This window comes from Ranitomeya variabilis, chromosome 4, assembly GCF_051348905.1.
Source record: "Ranitomeya variabilis isolate aRanVar5 chromosome 4, aRanVar5.hap1, whole genome shotgun sequence".
Classification (NCBI taxonomy): domain Eukaryota; kingdom Metazoa; phylum Chordata; class Amphibia; order Anura; family Dendrobatidae; genus Ranitomeya; species Ranitomeya variabilis.
The window spans coordinates 450,316,311-450,336,142 of NC_135235.1; the positions used below are offsets into that span (position 1 = coordinate 450,316,311).

General features: G+C 40.3%; 1 protein-coding gene across 2 annotated transcripts in view; it reads left to right on the forward strand.

The window, feature by feature from the left end:
- Nucleotides 1-380: 380 nt before the first annotated feature.
- Nucleotides 381-19,832, forward strand: part of SLC32A1 (solute carrier family 32 member 1) — a 50,657-nt gene continuing 31,205 nt past the window's right edge. The window contains exons 1-2 of one of the 2 annotated variants that reach the window (XM_077251537.1): nucleotides 381-481; nucleotides 4,799-5,472. In XM_077251537.1, coding sequence (XP_077107652.1) covers nucleotides 5,104-5,472 — 369 coding nt within the window. In that variant the 5' untranslated portion in view covers nucleotides 381-481; nucleotides 4,799-5,103. Of the gene's footprint in view, nucleotides 482-4,478; nucleotides 5,473-19,832 lie in introns of those variants that run through there. The other variant, XM_077251536.1, reaches the window with a different exon arrangement.

Below are 19,832 nucleotides of genomic sequence, written 5' to 3' on the forward strand. Positions count from 1 at the left end.
AAGCATACACCACGAATGTCCTGTAATATTAGATGGTTATTACTACGGCTAGAATATGACAATCCAAGTAACTATAATAGGAGTATGCATACAGATTAGAATCTGCCAAGTACTGGTAGAAATGCCTTCCAGCCATAATGAGAATAGTTATGTCCAGAAGATTAATTGTCAATGAGGAGAAGAATAAATGATATTGTTCTATAATGCCGAAGAATCCAATATAGTGAGCGAGTGGAGATAAGGGTGATTGATCATATGGTCTGGTGATAGGAAGTAAGTGCCGGGGTGAGGGAGGAGGTGGTGGCGGGAGGCGTCTCTTCTGGAGCCGCACCTGCCCTGTGTCTGAGGTGGGCTATATAAGGGGCAGACGCTGGGCTCTGGGTGCTGACATGATGGAGGCTCAGCAGCAGTGCTCCCTGCAGGCTGGAAGTGCAGCTCTGGAGCTGGTCACTGCTGCACAGATGGACATGGCACCAACTAGGTAAAAGGAGGCTACGGGTTCACTCTCTGACAGGAACTGGTCTGCGAGGCTTCCGACCACCCAACAACTGCTCCGAGCTCTCCCCTTCCCCGACCAGCGTGTGCTTCCAGATTCCCCCTCACTGACCTGTATCTGAGGTGTGAGCCTGTGCTGCTCCTTCCTCCACTCACACTTTCCCTCTTTCATTACTCTCTTCACACTATGTGCTAACCTGCCTCTCTCCCCATCCTCCTTGTCTTCTCCTCTATCATATCTGCCCCTTTTTGTTCTTTACTTGATTATTTCTCCTCACCTCTGTCTCTTCTATTCTCTCTCCTTTTTTACCTTACTTTTCTACTTTTCTGCCTTTCTTCTTTCTTTTCCTTTCTTCCTCTTCTCTCCTGCCCTTTTCAGTTTCTTTTTCTACCCTTTATACTGTAATTTCTATATTTTTTCATTATAACTTGCTATATTTTTCCCTCCTCTTTTCCATTTCTTCTTCGACTCATTCCAATTACTTTCTTGCATTGCTTTGCTCTTCTGTCACTTATTTTTTATATCTCTACATAATTTTGTCCCTTCTTTCCTTCCTTCCTTTCTTCCTTCCTCTCTTACTTCTTTCCTTCGTTCCTTCCTTCCTTTCTTTCTTTCTTTCTTTCTTTCTTTCTTTCTTTCTCTTTCATTCCTTCATTCTCTTTCTTTCCTCTTTACAGCTTTTTCTTCCTTATCTCTCTGTCCTCACTCCTCTGCTACTTCTTATTGCATGCTCTCTTCCACTCCTGATCCCCTATTACCTTTTCTATTCTATTTTTTCACTTTAGTCATCTTACCTTTTTACTCTTCCATCTTACCTCTCGCCTATATTTCTCTATTTTCTTCACCTTTTATTTGCATCTCTTTGTCATTATTTTTCTTTCTCTTCTTGTTTCAGAATTTCATCTTTTCTTCCTCTTTCTCTTTATTATTTTCTCTCTTCTTTCACGCTCAGTCTTTACTTCTCTCTTTCATCTCCCCCACACTCCCTTTCCCTATGGCAGGTCTCTCTATAGTTCTCTCATTGTCTCCCTCTCTCCTAGCACTGAGGTTTCTCTCTTTGATGGAAGCTTTAGTGCTCACTCTTTCTGTAGACACTCGCCACACTTTCCTGGGGCAGCTTTGGGCAACATGTCTAACTCAAGCCAAGCTGTCCTGTGCGGAGTCACCTACCTGCAGTCACCGAGCTGGGGCCAGGGGTCTACACACTGCTCCTTACTCCCAAAAACCGCAGTCATCTCCCTCTCCTGGATGCGGCAATAAATACAATCCTTCCTATTATCCAGAAATGTCACTTCATAATGGTTAATAAATCATAAACGTACATTATAACTATAGAATAGATACATATATAGATGGATGCTCAGACATATAGATTAATCATATTAATATTGGCTTACTCTTTTGAGCTTGTATATATATATATATATACATATATATAATACAAATACGCACAAATATGCATTTAAATATGCCATTTGCATATTAAAAATCTATGTTGCAACTCTGTGATTAAATATATGTATATATATATATATATATATATATATATATATATATATATATATATATATATATATATCCATGTGCATGTGTACACTCTTAGTGCATGTGTTGACATATATATATATATATTTTTTCTCATTCTCTTCCTCTGTTTTAATGCATGTGTTAATATATGAATATATATATATATATATATATATATATATATATATTTATTATTTTTTTTCTCATTCTCTTGCTCGTGTTTTAGTGCTATGTACACAGTACTAAAAAGCTCCCCTGGGTGCCATAGACAATAATATTGTTGCCCTCTCAGTTTAGCACTGAGCTCTCCTCTGTGTATTGCCTCTTATAACAGATTCACAATACAGGGCACATAGAGGAAATGTCACTGCTATTTACACAGAATTCTCTCCTGTGATCTGACTCCACATTACAGTCGTTTTCATTTTCAGTTTTTGTACTTAGTGTTTTTCTTTTACATGCATGCTATAATCCATTCATTTCTTTTACTTATTTCAAGTCTTTTGATATCAATATTGTGTAATTAGGGTATTTATTTGTATTTATTTCGTTCTTTTACTTATCATATAAAATGTATTGAATCGTCAGTTCACCATGAAAGCAAAGAATCATTGAAATTCAGCAATCATTTACAATACACCCCCTGTAGGATAATCTGGAATTCCCTTCCCAGAGAAAAAAATATAACGTGATATTAGCAGACAAATGTTGACCTATTTGTGCAGTGAGATGTAAGCATTTGATTTCTAAAGGAGGAATCCAGCATGTCATATCCAGTTATACACGCCACAAAATACTGTGTATCCCTAAACATTCCGTAGTACTGCTGCCCCCAGATCCCCCACGGCCCTTATGTCACCCACATCCTTCATAATAGCGGTAACGTGGGCACAGGTGTTGTATTCCAGGCTCACTCCTCTACAAGCAAGAAGAGGAAGAAAGGAACAGTACGACAACGAATATTTGTTACCATGTGCAGCCAGTTTTTTATCCAATTCTTCAGGTTTCTATAGAATATTATGGTTTTTTTCTAATAATATATTTGAATATAATAATCATAAATTGAATGGGGGAATAATAAAAAATAAGATGGTAAGCAAACATAGCAGTGTGTGCGTGTATAATTTATATATATAGTCACACACACGCACACATATACTGAAAGAATGGGGTGTATATACAAAAATTACGTATATATATATATATTAATATTTATGTGTGTGTATATATATAATTTGTGTATATATACATATATATTTACATACATATATATGTATATATAGATTGTGTGTGTATATATATTCACACACGTGCATATATATATATATATATATACATACATATATATATGTGTGAGAGTACATATAGAGTGTATGTATAGATATAATATATATTCACACACAGACATATATATGTGTGTGTGTATACATATATACATGCATGTATAGTATATACATGTTATACATGCACATAACTGGACCGACAAATAATGTGTGTATCTATCTATCTATCTATCTATCTATCTATCTATCTATCTATCTATCTATCTATCTAATATCTATCTCTATCTATCTATCTATCTATCTATCTATCTATCTATCTATCTATCTATCTATCTATCACATATCTATCTCTCTATATCTATCTATCTATCTATCTATCTATCTATCTATCTATCTATCTCTATCAATCTATCTCTCACTCTCTCTCTCTCTATCTGACCATCTATCCAATATCTATCTATCTATCTATCTATCTATCTATCTATCTATCTATCTATCTATCTATCTATCTATCCATAGATCCATCTATCTCTTTCTATCTCTCTCTCTCTCTCTCTCTCTCTCTCTCTCTCTCTCTCCTACATGTCCATCTTCTTGCATTACATCTCCTGCTTCCAGGTTACACCCCGAGGTGCAGGCTCTCCGCAGCATTGCCGAGCATCCCTTGGTAATTAAGCCTTAGAAGACAATTACAAGTGATTTTCCAGTGAATGGAAACAAATTGTTTAGCGTTCTCTGCTCCTTAGATCAGGCTCCTCAGCACGTCCATTTGGTTGGAGACACATGCACATTATCATAATTACTTTAGGATGAAACCTTTATATAGAGCAATCAATGCCACCTCAGCAGAGATACGCAGTGGGTGGCGCACATCTGGGTGCAGTATGGCCTATAATACCTTGCTGTAGGTGGTAGAAGTTGTAGGTCATTGGAGACTTCAGGTGTTAAGGATGAGTAATGGTTTATTTTGGAGAGATGGTTTAGATCACTGGTCAATCACGGTGGAAAAAAAAAGTCATTTCTTGTGGTAAGATAATGGAGCTTTTTACAGCAATGGAAAATCCCACTGGGGTTCATGAACTGATGCTTAAGGAAAACTCTGTGATGAAGGTTGGATGATGTGGGTTTTAAAAAATAAGGGATTCTGGGCAATGCTGTCAGCTATAGTGATTAGTGGAATAATGGCTGAGTTATGGTGAAAGGTTTAGCTACTGCATGGGGTGACAGAATGGGAGGCTCAAAGTGTTGGAAGGAAGGGATTGTGCAATGCAATTGGTGACAAAAGGGGTGGGGGTGAACATTTAGACCCTCCCCCAGATATGCAGCAGTCATGCAGACACCCTCATTCCCTTAACCCTCCCCCCATCAAAAATTTTCCCAATCTCCACTGGCTGGATGAATGTTCTAGCTGTATATATTCCTTGACCGTGCTCAGCACAATACTAACATACTGCATTTCCCCCTCCCTACCTAAATCACCCACCCACCACAGGATTTGCATTGGGCTCCTATTCTGCTGAGGGAAGTACACACAGAAGAAGTGGCTACCAAGTTTCTATTATCGTCAGCAGCACCCTTTGCTTCCAACCCAAATAGACAAAGACAAAAGGTAAAGATGTCCATCATGGCGACACCTAGGAGGTTCTAATTACCTTTGCAGAAGGTGTCATGCTGAAGGGGGTTCGGGGGTGGAGAAGAGCCAGTCTGAACAAGTGGAGGTAACAGTCTACATCAAGGCGATACCTGCAGACCAAGAAGGAGGACATTCCTGATTTCATCGGGTTTTGACAAGCCAACATGGCTACCATGATAAGGAACAAACTGTCCAATGTGGCCACCTCGGTGTCCAACAAGTCACAGGCCAAGGTTAGTGGAATGTTTGCCAGAATGGGCTTCCAAGCAGCCACTGATGATGAAGCACTTGGATTTGCTCATTGCGATGACCTGGACTATGAACATCGACAAGGTCTTCAAATGGACATCCTAAAGACCGAAGTGTCCCCAGGAGATGCCCCTGCAGAAGGAGATTTTCATTACCAAAGAGATGGCACAGGTCCCCCTTCTTCTGCATCAAAAGATGAAGGACTATGTTCTGAGTTGTCAACGGGTGACAAGCCTAAAATCACAGCATGGGAAGCTGGCTGGAATGTCACCAACGCTATCCAGGTAAGATAGGACAATTCATTGTCTCTCATGTTTGGTGATCATCTCTCACATCCTCATATCTTATAAATATGATATTGATGGTCTTCATGGAAAGCTTGTAGATACTCCACGATATCATAGCCTGGTGAGGTCATTTGTCCAAGGTCAAAAATTCTTATCTCCTGTAGGACCAGTCTTTGGGATGGGCCAAATAGCCCCTCCCTGTAAATGAATGTACTCCATGCACCACCAAAGGTTAACGCTTACATACAAGGATCTCATTCCCTCAGGAGAGATCATCCCAATTAAATATGGGTCAGATGCTCTCAATAGAGATTTTGTTTGTAAAACATCTCATTCACTTCTCTTACCTGCATTAGTTCCCTGCCAGTAATAAGTAGTAAGCACACATAGGGGCAAAGACCCCCAAATCTGAAGACGGTGAACATGATCTCTCTGTTAGATAGATAGATGATATATAGTAGATGAATAAAAATAGAGATGATAGACAGATAGATGGGCAAGTTTTCGTTTCCAACTATTTCAGCATAAATACCAAATATACAAAAATGACCTGTAGTTATGTAACAAATTAGAAATAGCAAAGGTAAAGGTAAATATAATGTTAATACAACGATGGACCTTTGTTTTGGAGTCATTATTGTCTGCCTGAAACCAAGGATCATATAATCTCTGTACAAACGAAATGTTACACATATACCATCTGCGTCTACAGAAGAGGGGATTTAATATCTTTATGTAGAAGTGCCGAGGTCGCAGGAAAGAAATGAGAAAATAGAAATTTACAACAAGATAGGTCTGTAGGAAAAGCTAAATTTCCTTTATATATATATATATATATATACATATATATATATATATATATATACATATATATATATATATGTATATATATATATATATATATATATATATATAATCCATCTACCTATATATAGACATACATAGAGATGTGTATCTATATATATATATTTTTCTATATTATATGTATGCATCTATATATATATATATATAGTAGAGCTTAAGTCAATTCCATTTTAACCATATTTTCATATTTTATCTATATCTGATCATCTAAATGTGTCTGTTTTTTTTGTGTCTTTGGTTCTTTTATTAGTAATTTCTCACAGAAAGATTGGAAAGATATTAAATTGATGATAGCTTTATGCAATATCCCAATATATAACATAAATAACAATATATGTAACATATATAACAGAATTGACCTCTGATTTCAGGCTCCATATTCATGGCCATGCTGTTCTGAGACTGGTCTGAATTGCACCTGTCATTGCCTTTTTAGAGTTAGTACCAGAAGTAAAGTGTAAGATTCTCATGAATTATTATCATATTATTTGTATGGATTGCTCATAAAATATCCTCAGCAGAGCTTAAGACAAAATCTGTCAAGATGGCAGCCCAGCTGTGAATACCTCTACACAGTGGAATAGGGTGATCTAGGCACTTTTTCATGTGTATATAACCGCCCCCAAGTGGAATAGAGTAGAATTACAGTCTGATGTGTTTTTTTTTTGCTTTGGATAAATAGTCTATAAATGATTAAAGATATGGAAGTTGTAGTTTGGGCTTTTGGTTTTTTGTTTGTTTATCTGTCTGCTTCCATCTATCTCTGTCTGTCTGTTTATCGATCTATCCATTTGTGCGTCTAATCCATCCAACCATCCATCCATAGTATTTATATTCATATATACAATATATATGTATATCGTTTTAATTATTTGTATACTGTATTTGTATAAAATAGTATATAGTTGTATAGATATTTAGCAATAGAGGCCTGTGGAGCCAATGACTCTTCCAGTCCACCATGCTCCTGTGACAATCTCACATTGGCATGCCAGGTTTGATATGTCACTCTCCAGAAGAAGAAACTTTATCCCTTGGATCACAGTCGGATGCCTCACACCATGCCAAAAACAGATCTCACACTTTCCACTAATGAGGGGCAGCACCCCGAATCACAGTGTCTGCAACGGTATTAAAGGGTCCATATTGACTTTTAGGATTGCTACTTCCAGTAGGTGGCACTAGAGTTCAAGCCCTCTTCCTCTCTGAAGAGGCAATTTGAACCTGTGAAGATCTGACATGTGAACAGAAAGAGGTTGCAATCCCTTTATCCCATATGAGAAGACCAATACTATTAAGCGCCCATCATAGTTGAGGGCCATTTGAAGATTTTGTATTGGGCTCATTTTATGCCCAGAACTCACTTAGTTAAGGGGGTCATGCTGGTCTGGGGCCATGTTTCAAGGTTTGCTTTCAGACCCCACAACCAGTCAATTACAGCGTCATGGATGACATAGAAGACTAACACTGTCAGTCTTTCTTTATCCGGAGATGGCTACTTTCTGGAAACAATGGTTTTTATTCAGCTGCACAATAAATACTGTATCATATGAGTGTCCCATTAATATTTTGATTTACATCCACAGAGAATAATCAGAGGCCATACAAAATAGTGACTAGATAAACCATTATAAAAGAATAGTAACCCCAAATGGCCCCATCCCCATGGGTCTACTTGGCAATATTAGCCTTCCAGAAAGTGACATAAAATGGGTTGTCCCAATTTGACAAGCCATGCCAATTTACACTATTAGGAATGTCATGGGGTTGGGGTGTCCTCGCTCAGCATATGCACGCACAACTGAAATGTCCAGGCCATAGTCACTGTCCTTGAATGCAAAGAATGATGCAATGCTCTAGATACTTGATGTCTATGATTTATAGGGACACTGAGCCTATCCCCATGGAGTCTTGGGTTCCTGTTAATGCATTGCACCTTATTTCCTGTTAGGGTACGTTTCCACGTTCAGGAATACATCTGCGGATTGAACGCTGTGTACAACCGCAGCATTCAACCCGCAGCATCCAGATGTTACAGCATAGTGGAGGGGATTTTATGAAATCCCGTCTACACTATGTGTGCGAACACGCATCCGGTGGCCCTGCGTTTACGGACATACGACGCGTCTTTTTAGAACGCAGCATGTCTGTTTACCTTGCAGCGACGCTCCATCGCCACATGTTAAATCACAGGGCCCTATGAATGGGGTGCGGAGATTCCGGATGTGTGCAATGAACACATCCGGAATCATCGCGCGTACAGAAGGGGGTGGCACTTTGGGCGGAGCGAGTTTTCCACTCCGTCCAAAGCGCCGTCATTACGGACAGTGGAAGCATACCCTTATAAAGGATCGTACTGACTGTTCAGAAACTAATTCAGCGAGTTACTAACCATTATGATCCCCGCCCGCACATACATTTGCCTCCATGTGACAGATATGACAACATTTTCCAGTTCATTTAGGTACAGGTAATTGTCACAAATAATGTTGGAAAGATAAAATATTCAAAGGAGAAACAATTTGGTTTAAATCCTTTAAAAAGCATTGATAATATCAGAGGCAATTTTCTTTCTTTTTTCTTTTAAATGCAGTTTCCCTGCTGTTCTGTTCGCATGTACTATACACTTGTATTGCTCCTGGGTCACTATGACCCGGTTTATTAAATCTTGATTTTAGATACTCTAACTCAATTATTTTTATACCTTTTGCTTACTAGACTGTATGGGAACATGTTTGGAAATAAAAAAAAAAGAAAAATGAAATTAAAATCTTTATTTTATTTTTTTTATTATAAAAAAACTTAATAAGCAAAACGAAAAATAGCAAACTACACATATATGGTAAAAAAACCAGACCAAAACAAGCAAATCAAACATTTTGTGAAAAAAATTAAAGATAATAAACACTTCAATTTGAACATATTTACATGGTAATATAAATTTATGTATTCTTGCATGAAGAACAGTAAACATGGGCTTTGCATAAGAATTTTTTGCATCCAGAACATGTAATACTTGTTTTATTATCACAAGAATAAGGGCAATAGCTGCACCTTTTTCTTTTTATTCTGGAAGCACCGCTGGTAGATGCCATGGGGGTAGAAGTGCTTGTGGAGGCCATGGTTTCACTTTCCTGAGCATGTTGCTGGATGCTCTGTACAAGGCTTGCTGCTCCTTCCGTTCTGAAAACAAGGAGATAAGCCAGGAAGAAAGACTTACTTAGCCAAAAAAATCATTTGCAGGCCTTTAGAGCTCAGCTTTACAAAATAAGGCCCTCTTACACAGCGCGTTCTGAACAGAATATACACGTGTAGTGCACACCTAGTGATCTCTCTGGATGCGCTCTACGTTTTAGTATAGACTGTGCACCAAAAATAATCAATATAAAGCCATTTTTATGGTGCGCAGATCTCAATGCACACACCCGGCAGAGCGCGTGTACGACCCCATTGAAATAATTTAGGAAATAAATAAATTGATATACAATAGTAGATGCAATAAATAGACCCAACTGAGGTTATAACTCCTTTATTTCACTGAAAATATGGCCTCACAGCTGTAAAAAATGTGTCCGGGTCACTATGACCCGAACAAGACAAGTGCACAAATCGGCGTGTAGCAAAAAGTAAACACACACACAAAAAAAAAATACTCATAGATAGGCCCCCCCAAATGAGGAAAATTCAAGTAACCTCAAAAAAATCTACAGGGCCTCACAAATTCTCTACGGGTCACTATGACCCGAACACAACATAAGGGTTAAATTTTTTTAACTATAATTGTTTAGCTCCCACAGCCTTTACGGATAACTATACATACTGTAGACTGCATAGACTATGAATTAACAGTGATCTTCAATCAGTGAGTTTAGTCTCCTTCTTTGGACTTTCCTTGACGTTTATTTATGACCAGTTGAGAGTTCAATTTTAATGCCAGAAATCAGTTTAGTAGAAAGTTCAAAAGAAGAAAGATAAGATTTACAAACCATGCTGTCAGTCCAAGCAACTCATCCTGCAGTCTCTTATGTACAGTGATACATAGAGGCAGGGCCGTCTCCAGGTTTTTGAGGGCCCGGGCCCCTTTAACACACACCTTAATTCATAATGCACAGATACGGCAGAGAAATATAGATATAGTACAATGCCAAATATTTCACTTACTTCTTACATTACATGAGTGATATCTATTGTAAATTCTACAACAGCTCAAAAAACGGACACTATAGTCTTCCATACAGAATATTGAGCCCCACATATTGCTCCATACAGCAATATGGGCACCACATAGCGCACCATACAGAATAATGAGCTCCATACAGAATAATAATCCTCATATATTGCTCCATTCAGTATAATGGACCCCATAAATTGCTCCATACAGAATAATGAACCCCATATAATGCTCCACACAGTATAATGAACCCCATATATTGCTCCATACAGTACAATGAGACCCATATATTGCTCCATTTAGTATAATGGACCCCATATATTGCTCCATACAGAAAAATGGACCCCATATAATGCTCTACACAGAATAATGAACCCCATATATCGCTCCGTACAGTACAATGAGACCCATATATTGCTCCATGCAGTATAATGGGTGCCATATTGTATCTCCATATAGTATAATGAGCCCCATATATTGCTCCATACAGTATAATGAGCACCATAAAATGCTCCAAACAGTATAACGAGCCTCATATATTGGTCCATAGATTATGGGCCCCATATAATGCTCCATACAGTATATGATGGACCACATATAATGCTTCATACATAATGTGCCCCATATAATGCTCCATGCAGAATGGGCCCCATATAACGCTTCAGTATATGATGGGCCCCATATATTGCTCCATATTTATTGGGTCCCATATAATGCTGCATACATAATGGAACCCATATATTGCTCCAACATAAAAAAATGAAATATGAAACACTCACCTCTCCTCACTGGCTACAGGTCCGAACTCCTTAGCTTCGCCATCTTCCGACTCTGCACGGTGACTGTTCAGCACAGAGAGCACACTGTAGTGACATCATCACGTCCTCTGACCTGAAACATCACAGAGTCAGAAGACGCAAAAGATGCCGCAGCATAGGAACAGGGAGAGGGAAGTATTGCAAGTACCATGGCCCTCAGCAAGCGGGTGGCCCACTGGCGGGCGCTGGCACCGGGCCCCCATAACACACCAGTGTCCCCGTTGGCAAGTGGCCATAGCACTTTCCCGGGTCCACCGGGTGCTGACGCTGGCCCTGCATAGATTCTATAGAAGGCAAAAATTGTAACATTTTTAATTAAACCAAAATACAAAAAATATTTTGAGTCAAAATGCATGTATTTAAGTTAATAAATAAATATCAGTTCATATATTTTAACCATTAGGACAGCAAATTCTACTAATGCATCTAATAGACTATTGCACTTCCTTCTTATGAATTATGTGATTTAAACTTAGCTACTTAAAGGTGTTTTCCCAAGAATAAAGTTCATTTTAATCCATAGCTACTGCTGTGTGCTGTGTAATGGCTGCGTCTGAGCATACAGGGACATGGTCTGATCATACCACATCTCCTGGTAAGGGGAGGAAGCAAAAGAGTATACAGACAGGACAGCATGGGATCACAGCTGATTCTTTTTGCGAGGCAAAACATTTCACTGCCTGTTTTTAAGCAATGTTTTACCTCACAGAAAGAATCAGCTGTGCTGCAATAACTATATACTCTCTTTCCCTGTTTTTGGTATGATCAAACAATGTTTGAGCATGGTCAGACACAGCTATTACACAGCACATAGCTGTAAAGTTGACAAGAGCTGTGGACATGACCATTGGGTGGGTCCGCCTTGACATTTCGCACCACCCACAGCAATCTTACAGTCAGTGCTTGGAGCTTTGTTTTCACTGGATCCTTCATCGCTTCTGTCAAGTTTTCTTGATGCATAGACCGATGCTGCTGACAACACCAAATGTATAGTGTGCAAAGTCATGACCGAGCTGCTGTCCGGCTACTCTCTGGCACTTTACAAGAAAAACAGTGTCTCACAGTGTTCTTTCAGGTGTGGAGTGCATCACATTCACTTGTAGGCCGCTGGCCTCCACTGTCTCCAGGCATCCATCATCCATCCAGGAGCCACCGGACACAACTCAGGAGGCACCAAGTTCATTGCAACAACCAAACGTTTACTGGTCAATTCAAGTTCATCAGTTTGTAACATGTGAGATAAGACTACTACTACCCCCAAGCCCATTGACTCTGTAAGCCTCAGGGATTCCCTGGTCCACTTCAGCAGTGCACACGGGAGCCATTATCTTCTGTTTACATGGGTCCCTGTCCATCCTCCACTTTATGCCAGAGTGCACGATGTGCCCGTCAGCCCCTATGGCAGACCTTGGGCTCCAGACGTAAAAGGAGCATTTGCTCAGGATTCCAGCATGGGTTCCCAGTGTCTCAACCAATTGGTAGATTGTAAGCTTGCGAGCAGGGCCCTCATTCCTCTTGGTATCTGTTTTGATCTATGTGTTTATTGCTATGCTGTAATGTCCATTGTATGTACAAGTCGCATCTAAAATGTAAAGTCTTGCGGAATATGTTGGCGCAATAGAAATAATATTTATTATTATTATATTATTATTACATGTTAGCCCCAACAGCCCACTGTACTTGAATTTGACCTTGTCACTGCACTTCCCTGTCTGAGTCACTACCAGGAAGTGCCCACTTTTTACTATCACTAATCCCCACCCACTGAACTAGTTCTATACATTAATTATATCCTATTCTATAGACTAAACCTATTGTCTTTTTCCTTTGACCTATACTATTGCTACGACACTTAACTATATGAGCAGTACTTATACTTTCACAAGTCTAATCCTGTGCTTACCCTGCGCTAATCACTATTCACTTTGTACATAAACACTTTACACTACTTATACACTGTACATTACCATCACATTACTGGGAGGGGCTGGTGAGGACCCAGCGGTCATGGTGCACATTGGCACAAATGACAAAGTTAGAGGTAGGTGGAAGGTCCTTAAAGATGATTTCAGGGAATTAGGCTGCAAGCTGAAAGCAAGGACCTCCAACGTGGTATTTTATGAAATACTGCCTGTACCACGTGCCACGCCAGAGAGGCAACGGGAGATTAGGGAGGTTAATAAGTGGCTCAAGAATTGGTGTAGGAAGGAGGGGTTTGGGTTCCTGCAGAACTGGGCCGACTTCTCAGTTGGTTACAGGTTCTACGCTAGGGATGGGCTGCACCTCAATGGGGAAGGTGCAGCTGTGCTGGGGGAGAAAATGGTTAGAAGGTTGGAGGAGTGTTTAAACTAGGGAATGGAGGGGAGGGTATTCATTTTATAGGTGGGGAAGATAGTGCAGCTAGAGACCTGGGCACAAATAAGGAAGTTGGGGGTGGCAGAGGCATGGGGGGGTGGGGTTAGAACAGTTAGTAATTTAAGAAAGAATAGAGGTACAGAGAGGAACATCAAGTGCATGTATACTAATGCCAGAAGCCTCGCCAACAAAATGGACGAATTAGAACTAATGTCGTTGGAACATAATTATGACATGGTGGGGATATCTGAAACATGGCTGGATGAGAGCCATGACTGGGCTGTTAACTTGCAGGGCTATAGCGTTTTCAGAAATGACCGTACAGATAAGCGAGGGGGTGGAGTGTGTCTGTTTGTAAAATCGACCTTAAAACCCATCCTGCGTGATAATATAGGTGAATCTAATGAAAATGTAGAGTCCCTGTGGGTGGAGATAAGGGGAGGGGGAAAAAATAATAAATTACTGATAGGGGTTTGTTATAAATCTCCAAAAATAATGGAAGGAATGGAGAATATCCTTGTAAAGCAAATAGATGAAGCTGCGACTCAAGGAGAAGTCATTATTATGGGGGACTTCAACTACCCTGAAATAGATTGGGGAACAGAAACCTGCAGTTCCAGTAAAGGTAATCGGTTTTTGACAACTATGAGAGACAATTACCTTTCACAACTGGTTCAGGACCCAACAAGAAGGGGGGCACTGCTAGACCTAATATTAACCAACAGGCCAGACCGCATATCAAATATAAGGGTTGGGGGTCACTTGGGGAATAGTGATCACAAAATAATAAGTTTTCATGTCTCCTTTAATAAGATGTGTAGGAGAGGGGTGACAAGGACACTAAACTTCAGGAGGGCAAATTTCCAACGGATGAGAGAGGATTTTGGTGCAATTAACTGGGACGATATCCTGAGACATAAAAGTACACAAAGAAAATGGGAGACATTTATTAGCATCCTGGATAGGACCTGTGCACAGTATATACCGTATGGGAATAAACATACTAGAAATAGGAGGAAACCAATATGGCTAAATAAAGCTGTAAGGGGTGCAATAAGGGACAAAAAGAAAGCATTTAGAGAATTAAAGGAAGTAGGTAGTGAGGAGGCATTAAATAAATACAAAAAATTAAATAAATTATGTAAAAAGCAAATCAAGGCAGCAAAGATTGAGACAGAGAGACTCATTGCTAGAGAGAGCAAAAATAACCCCAAAATATTCTTTAACTACATAAATAGTAAGAAACTAAAAAATGATAGTGTTGGCCCCCTTAAAAATAGTCTGGGTGAAATGGTGGATGAGGATGAGGAAAAAGCCAATATGCTAAATGACTTTTTTTCATCAGTATTTACAAAAGAAAATCCCATGGCAGCCAATATGACTAGTGATAATAATTCCCAATTTAATGTTACCTGCTTAACCCAGCAGAAAGTACGGCGGCGTCTAAAAATCACAAAAATTGACAAATCTCCGGGCCCGGATGGGATACACCCCCGAGTACTGCAGGAATTAAGTACAGTCATTGATAGACCATTATTTTTAATCTTTAAAGAGTCCATAATAACAGGGTCTGTACCACAGGACTGGCGTATAGCAAATGTGGTGCCAATATTCAAAAAGGGGCACAAAAACTGAACTCGGAAATTATAGGCCAGTAAGTTTAACCTCTACTGTGGGTAAAATCCTGGAGGGCATTCTAAGGGATGCTATACTGGAGTATCTGAAGAGGAATAACCTCATGACCCAGTATCAGCACGGATTTACTAGGGACCGTTCATGTCAGACTAATTTGATCAGCTTCTATGAAGAGGTAAGTTCCGGTCTGGACCAAGGGAACCCAGTAGATGTAGTGTAGATGGACTTTTCAAAAGCTTTTGATATGGTGCCACACAAAAGGTTGATACATAAAATGAGAATAATGGGGATAGGGGAAAATATGTGCAAGTGGGTTGAGAGTTGGCTCAGGGATAGGAAACAAAGGGTGGTTATTAATGGAGCACACTCGGACTGGGTCACGGTTAGTAGTGGGGTACCACAGGGGTCAGTATTGGGCCCTCTTCTTTTTAACGTATTTATTAATGACCTTGTAGGGGGCATTCAGAGTAGAATTTCAATATTTGCAGATGACACTAAACTCTGCAGGGTAATCAATACAGGGGAGGACAATTTTATATTACAGGCTGATTTATGTAAACTAGAAGCTTGGGCTGATAAATGGCAAATGAGCTTTAATGGGGATAAATGTAAGGTTATGCACTTGGGTAGAAGTAATAAGATGTATAACTATGTGCTTAATTCTAAAACTCTGGGCAAAACCGTCAATGAAAAAGACCTGGGTGTATGGGTGGATGACAAACTCATATTCAGTGGCCAGTGTCAGGCAGCTGCTACAAAGGCAAATAAAATAATGGGATGCATTAAAAGAGGCATAGATGCTCATGAGGAGAACATAATTTTACCTCTATACAAGTCACTAGTGCGACCACACTTAGAATACTGTGCACAGTTCTGGTCTCCGGTGTATAAGAAAGACATAGCTGAACTGGAGCGAGTGCAGAGAAGAGCAACCAAGGTTATTAGAGGACTGTGGGGTCTGCCATACCAAGATAGGTTATTACACTTGGGGCTATTTAGTTTGGAAAAACGAAGACTAAGGGGTGATCTTATGTTAATGTATAAATATATGAGGGGACAGTACAAAGACCTTTCTGCTGATCTTTTTAATCCTAGACCGGTGACAGGGACAAGGGGGCATCCTCTACGTCTGGAGGAAAAAAGGTTTAAGCATAATAACTAGTGTTGAGCATTCCGATACCGCAAGTATCGGGTATCGGCCGATACTTGCGGGTATCGGAATTCCGATACTGAGATCCGATACTTTTGTGGTATCGGGTATCGGTATCGAAACAACATTAATGTGTAAAATAAAGAATTAAAATAAAAAATATTGCTATACTCACCTCTCCGACGCAGCCTGGACCTCACCGAGGGAACCGGCAGCGTTGTTTGCTTAAAATGCGCGCTTTTACTTCCTTCCGTGACGTCACGGCTTGTGATTGGTTGCGTGCCGCCCATGTGGCCGCGACGCGACCAATCACAGCAAGCCGTGACGTAATTTTCAGGTCCTCAATGCCTAATTCTAGGCATTCATGATTTTAAAATTACGTTCCGGCTTGTGATTGGTCGCGTCACGGTCACATGGGCGACGCGACCAATCACAAGCCGTGGCGTCACGGGAGGCAGGAGACGCGCGCATTTTTAAAATTACGTCACGGCTTGTGATTGGTTGCGTGCCGCCCATGTGACCGCGACGCGACCAATCACAGCAAGCCGTGACGTAATTTCAGGTCCTGATGCCTATTTCTGCATTCAGGACCTGAAATTACGTCACGGCGTGCTGTGATTGGTCGCGTCGCGGTCACATGGGCGGCACGCAACCAATCACAAGCCGTGACGTAATTTTAAAAATGCGCGCGTCTCCTGCCTCCCGTGACGTCACGGCTTGTGATTGGTCGCGTCGCCCATGTGACCGCGACGCGACCAATCACAAGCCGGAACGTAATTTTAAAATCATGAATGCCTAGAATTAGGCATTGAGGACCTGAAAATTACGTCACGGCTTGCTGTGATTGGTCGCGTCGAGGCCACATGGGCGGCACGCGACCAATCACAAGCCGTGACGTCACGGAAGGAAGTAAAAGCGCGCATTTTAAGCAAACAACGCTGCCGGTTCCCTCGGTGAGGTCCAGGCTGCGTCAGAGAGGTGAGTATAGCAATATTTTTTATTTTAATTCTTTATTTTACACATTAATATGGATCCCAGGGCCTGAAGGAGAGTTTCCTCTCCTTCAGACCCTGGGAACCATCAGGAATACCGTCCGATACTTGAGTCCCATTGACTTGTATTGGTATCGGGTATCGGTATCGGATTAGATCCGATACTTTGCCGGTATCGGCCGATACTTTCCGATACAGATACTTTCAAGTATCGGACGGTATCGCTCAACACTAATAATAACAGACGCAGATTCTTTACTGTAAGAGCAGTTAGACTATGGAACTCTCTGCCGTATGATGTTGTAATGAGTGATTCATTACTTAAATTTAACCCCTTAGTGACGGAGCCAAATTTTTGAAATCTGACCAGTGTCACTTTATGTGGTAATAACTCTGCAACGCTTTAACAAATCCCAGTGATTTTGAGATTGTTTTTTCGTGACACATTATACTTTATGATAATGGTAAATTTAAGTCAATATGTTTAGTGTTTATTTATAAAAAATATAAATAATTTGAGAAAAATGTTAAAAAATTCGCAATTTTCTAAATTTGAATGATTATCCCTTTAATCCAGATAGTCATACCACATCAAACCATTAATAAATAACATTTCCCACATGTCGGCTTTACATCAGCACCATTTGTAAAATGTTATTTTATTTTGTTAGCATTTTAGGAGGTTTAAAAATGTAGCAGCAATTTTTCATTTTTTCAAGGAAATTTACAAAATTTATTTTTTTAGGGACTTATCCATGTTGGAAGTGACTTTAGGGGTCTCATATATTGGGAAACTCCCAAACGTGACACCATTTTAAAAACAGTACCCCCTGACATATTGAAAACTGCAGTCAGGTAGTTTATTAACCCTTCAGGTGCTTTACAGGAATTAATGCAAAGTTGTATGACAGAAATGAAAACGTGTATTTTTACCACCTAAATGCCTCTAACTTCTGAACAGATTACAACAGCCGCCAGACTCTAAGGCCGCTATTTGGTCGTGAATTGCCATCGCAAACATCAGGACCAAAAAATCATGATCTGGGGGCACCAGTTTGGATAAAGAGGAAGCCCCCACACTCTGTTAACCATTTATAATGATGTAGTCACTATTGACAGCAGCATCTAAGGGGTTAAACAGATATGGATGGTTCCAACATTGATCGTGGCTGATGCAGCAAGTTGTCAGCTATAGTGTACATTCAACAGCTGCTGGATTGTCACCTGTATGGGGATGCTATTCTCATATATCTCAGGTCAGTTAAAAGACGTATTGGCTGTCATTAAGGGGTTAAGAGGGGACTGGATACCTTTCTGGAAAAGTATAATATTACAGGGTATATATATTAGATTCCTTGATAAGGTGTTGATCCAGGGAACTAGTCTGATTGCCGTATGTGGGGTCGGGAAGGAATTTTTTTCCCCATGATGGAGCTTACTCTTACCACATGGGTTTTTTTTGCCTTCCCCTGGATCAACATGTTAGGGCATGCTAGGCTATGGGTTGAACTAGATGGACTTAAAGTCTTCCTTCAACCTTAATAACTATGTAACCAGAAATCACATGATATAAAAGACGCACATCACTATTCACGTTACATGTAAAACCGCATGACCTTGTATACATAGCGCAATTGTTGTCTTCAAGGGTAGAGATGGGAGAACCTGAACAGTAAAGTTTGGCGTCTGTACCGAACACCTACTGTTTGGGCATTGACACCATATACGGACTTCACCAGGAAGTCCATGTTACTTTTGGGGTTCAGCTGCGTGAACACCGGGTATTTGTCATGCTGTCATGTGCTTGACAGCGCAGCAAACACCGCTTCTAATCAGCAGTGAAATCATCCCTGCAGTTCAGAGAGATGCTGTTCCAACGCTGTCAAAAGACAGCATGAGCGCTCAGCTGTGATCGGAGGTATAATGTTTACCTCCGGTCACTGGTGTAAGCTGATGGGACCACTGCTCCCATCATCCAACGTCTGCTGCCACTAATAACAGCAAGAGCAGGAGCGGCTGATGGGTGTATTCATTAGCCGTCTCTTGCACTGTAAATAAATAATAAAAAAAAAAAACAGCATGGGTTCCCCTGTATTTTTGATAACCAGACAGGCAAAACTCACAGCAGGGGGCTGCAACCCCCAGCTGTCAGCTTCAGCAAGGCTGGTTATCAAGAATAGAGGGATTCCCATGCCATGTTTTTTAATTATTTAAATAAATAATTTTAAAAAATGGCGTAGGGTTACACCCATTTTTGACAACCAGCCCTGCTAAAGCAGACAGCTGGGGGCTGGTATTCTCAGGCTGGTAAGGGCCATGGATATTGGCTCCCCCGGCCTAAAAATAGCAGTCCGCAGCAGCCCAGAAAAGGC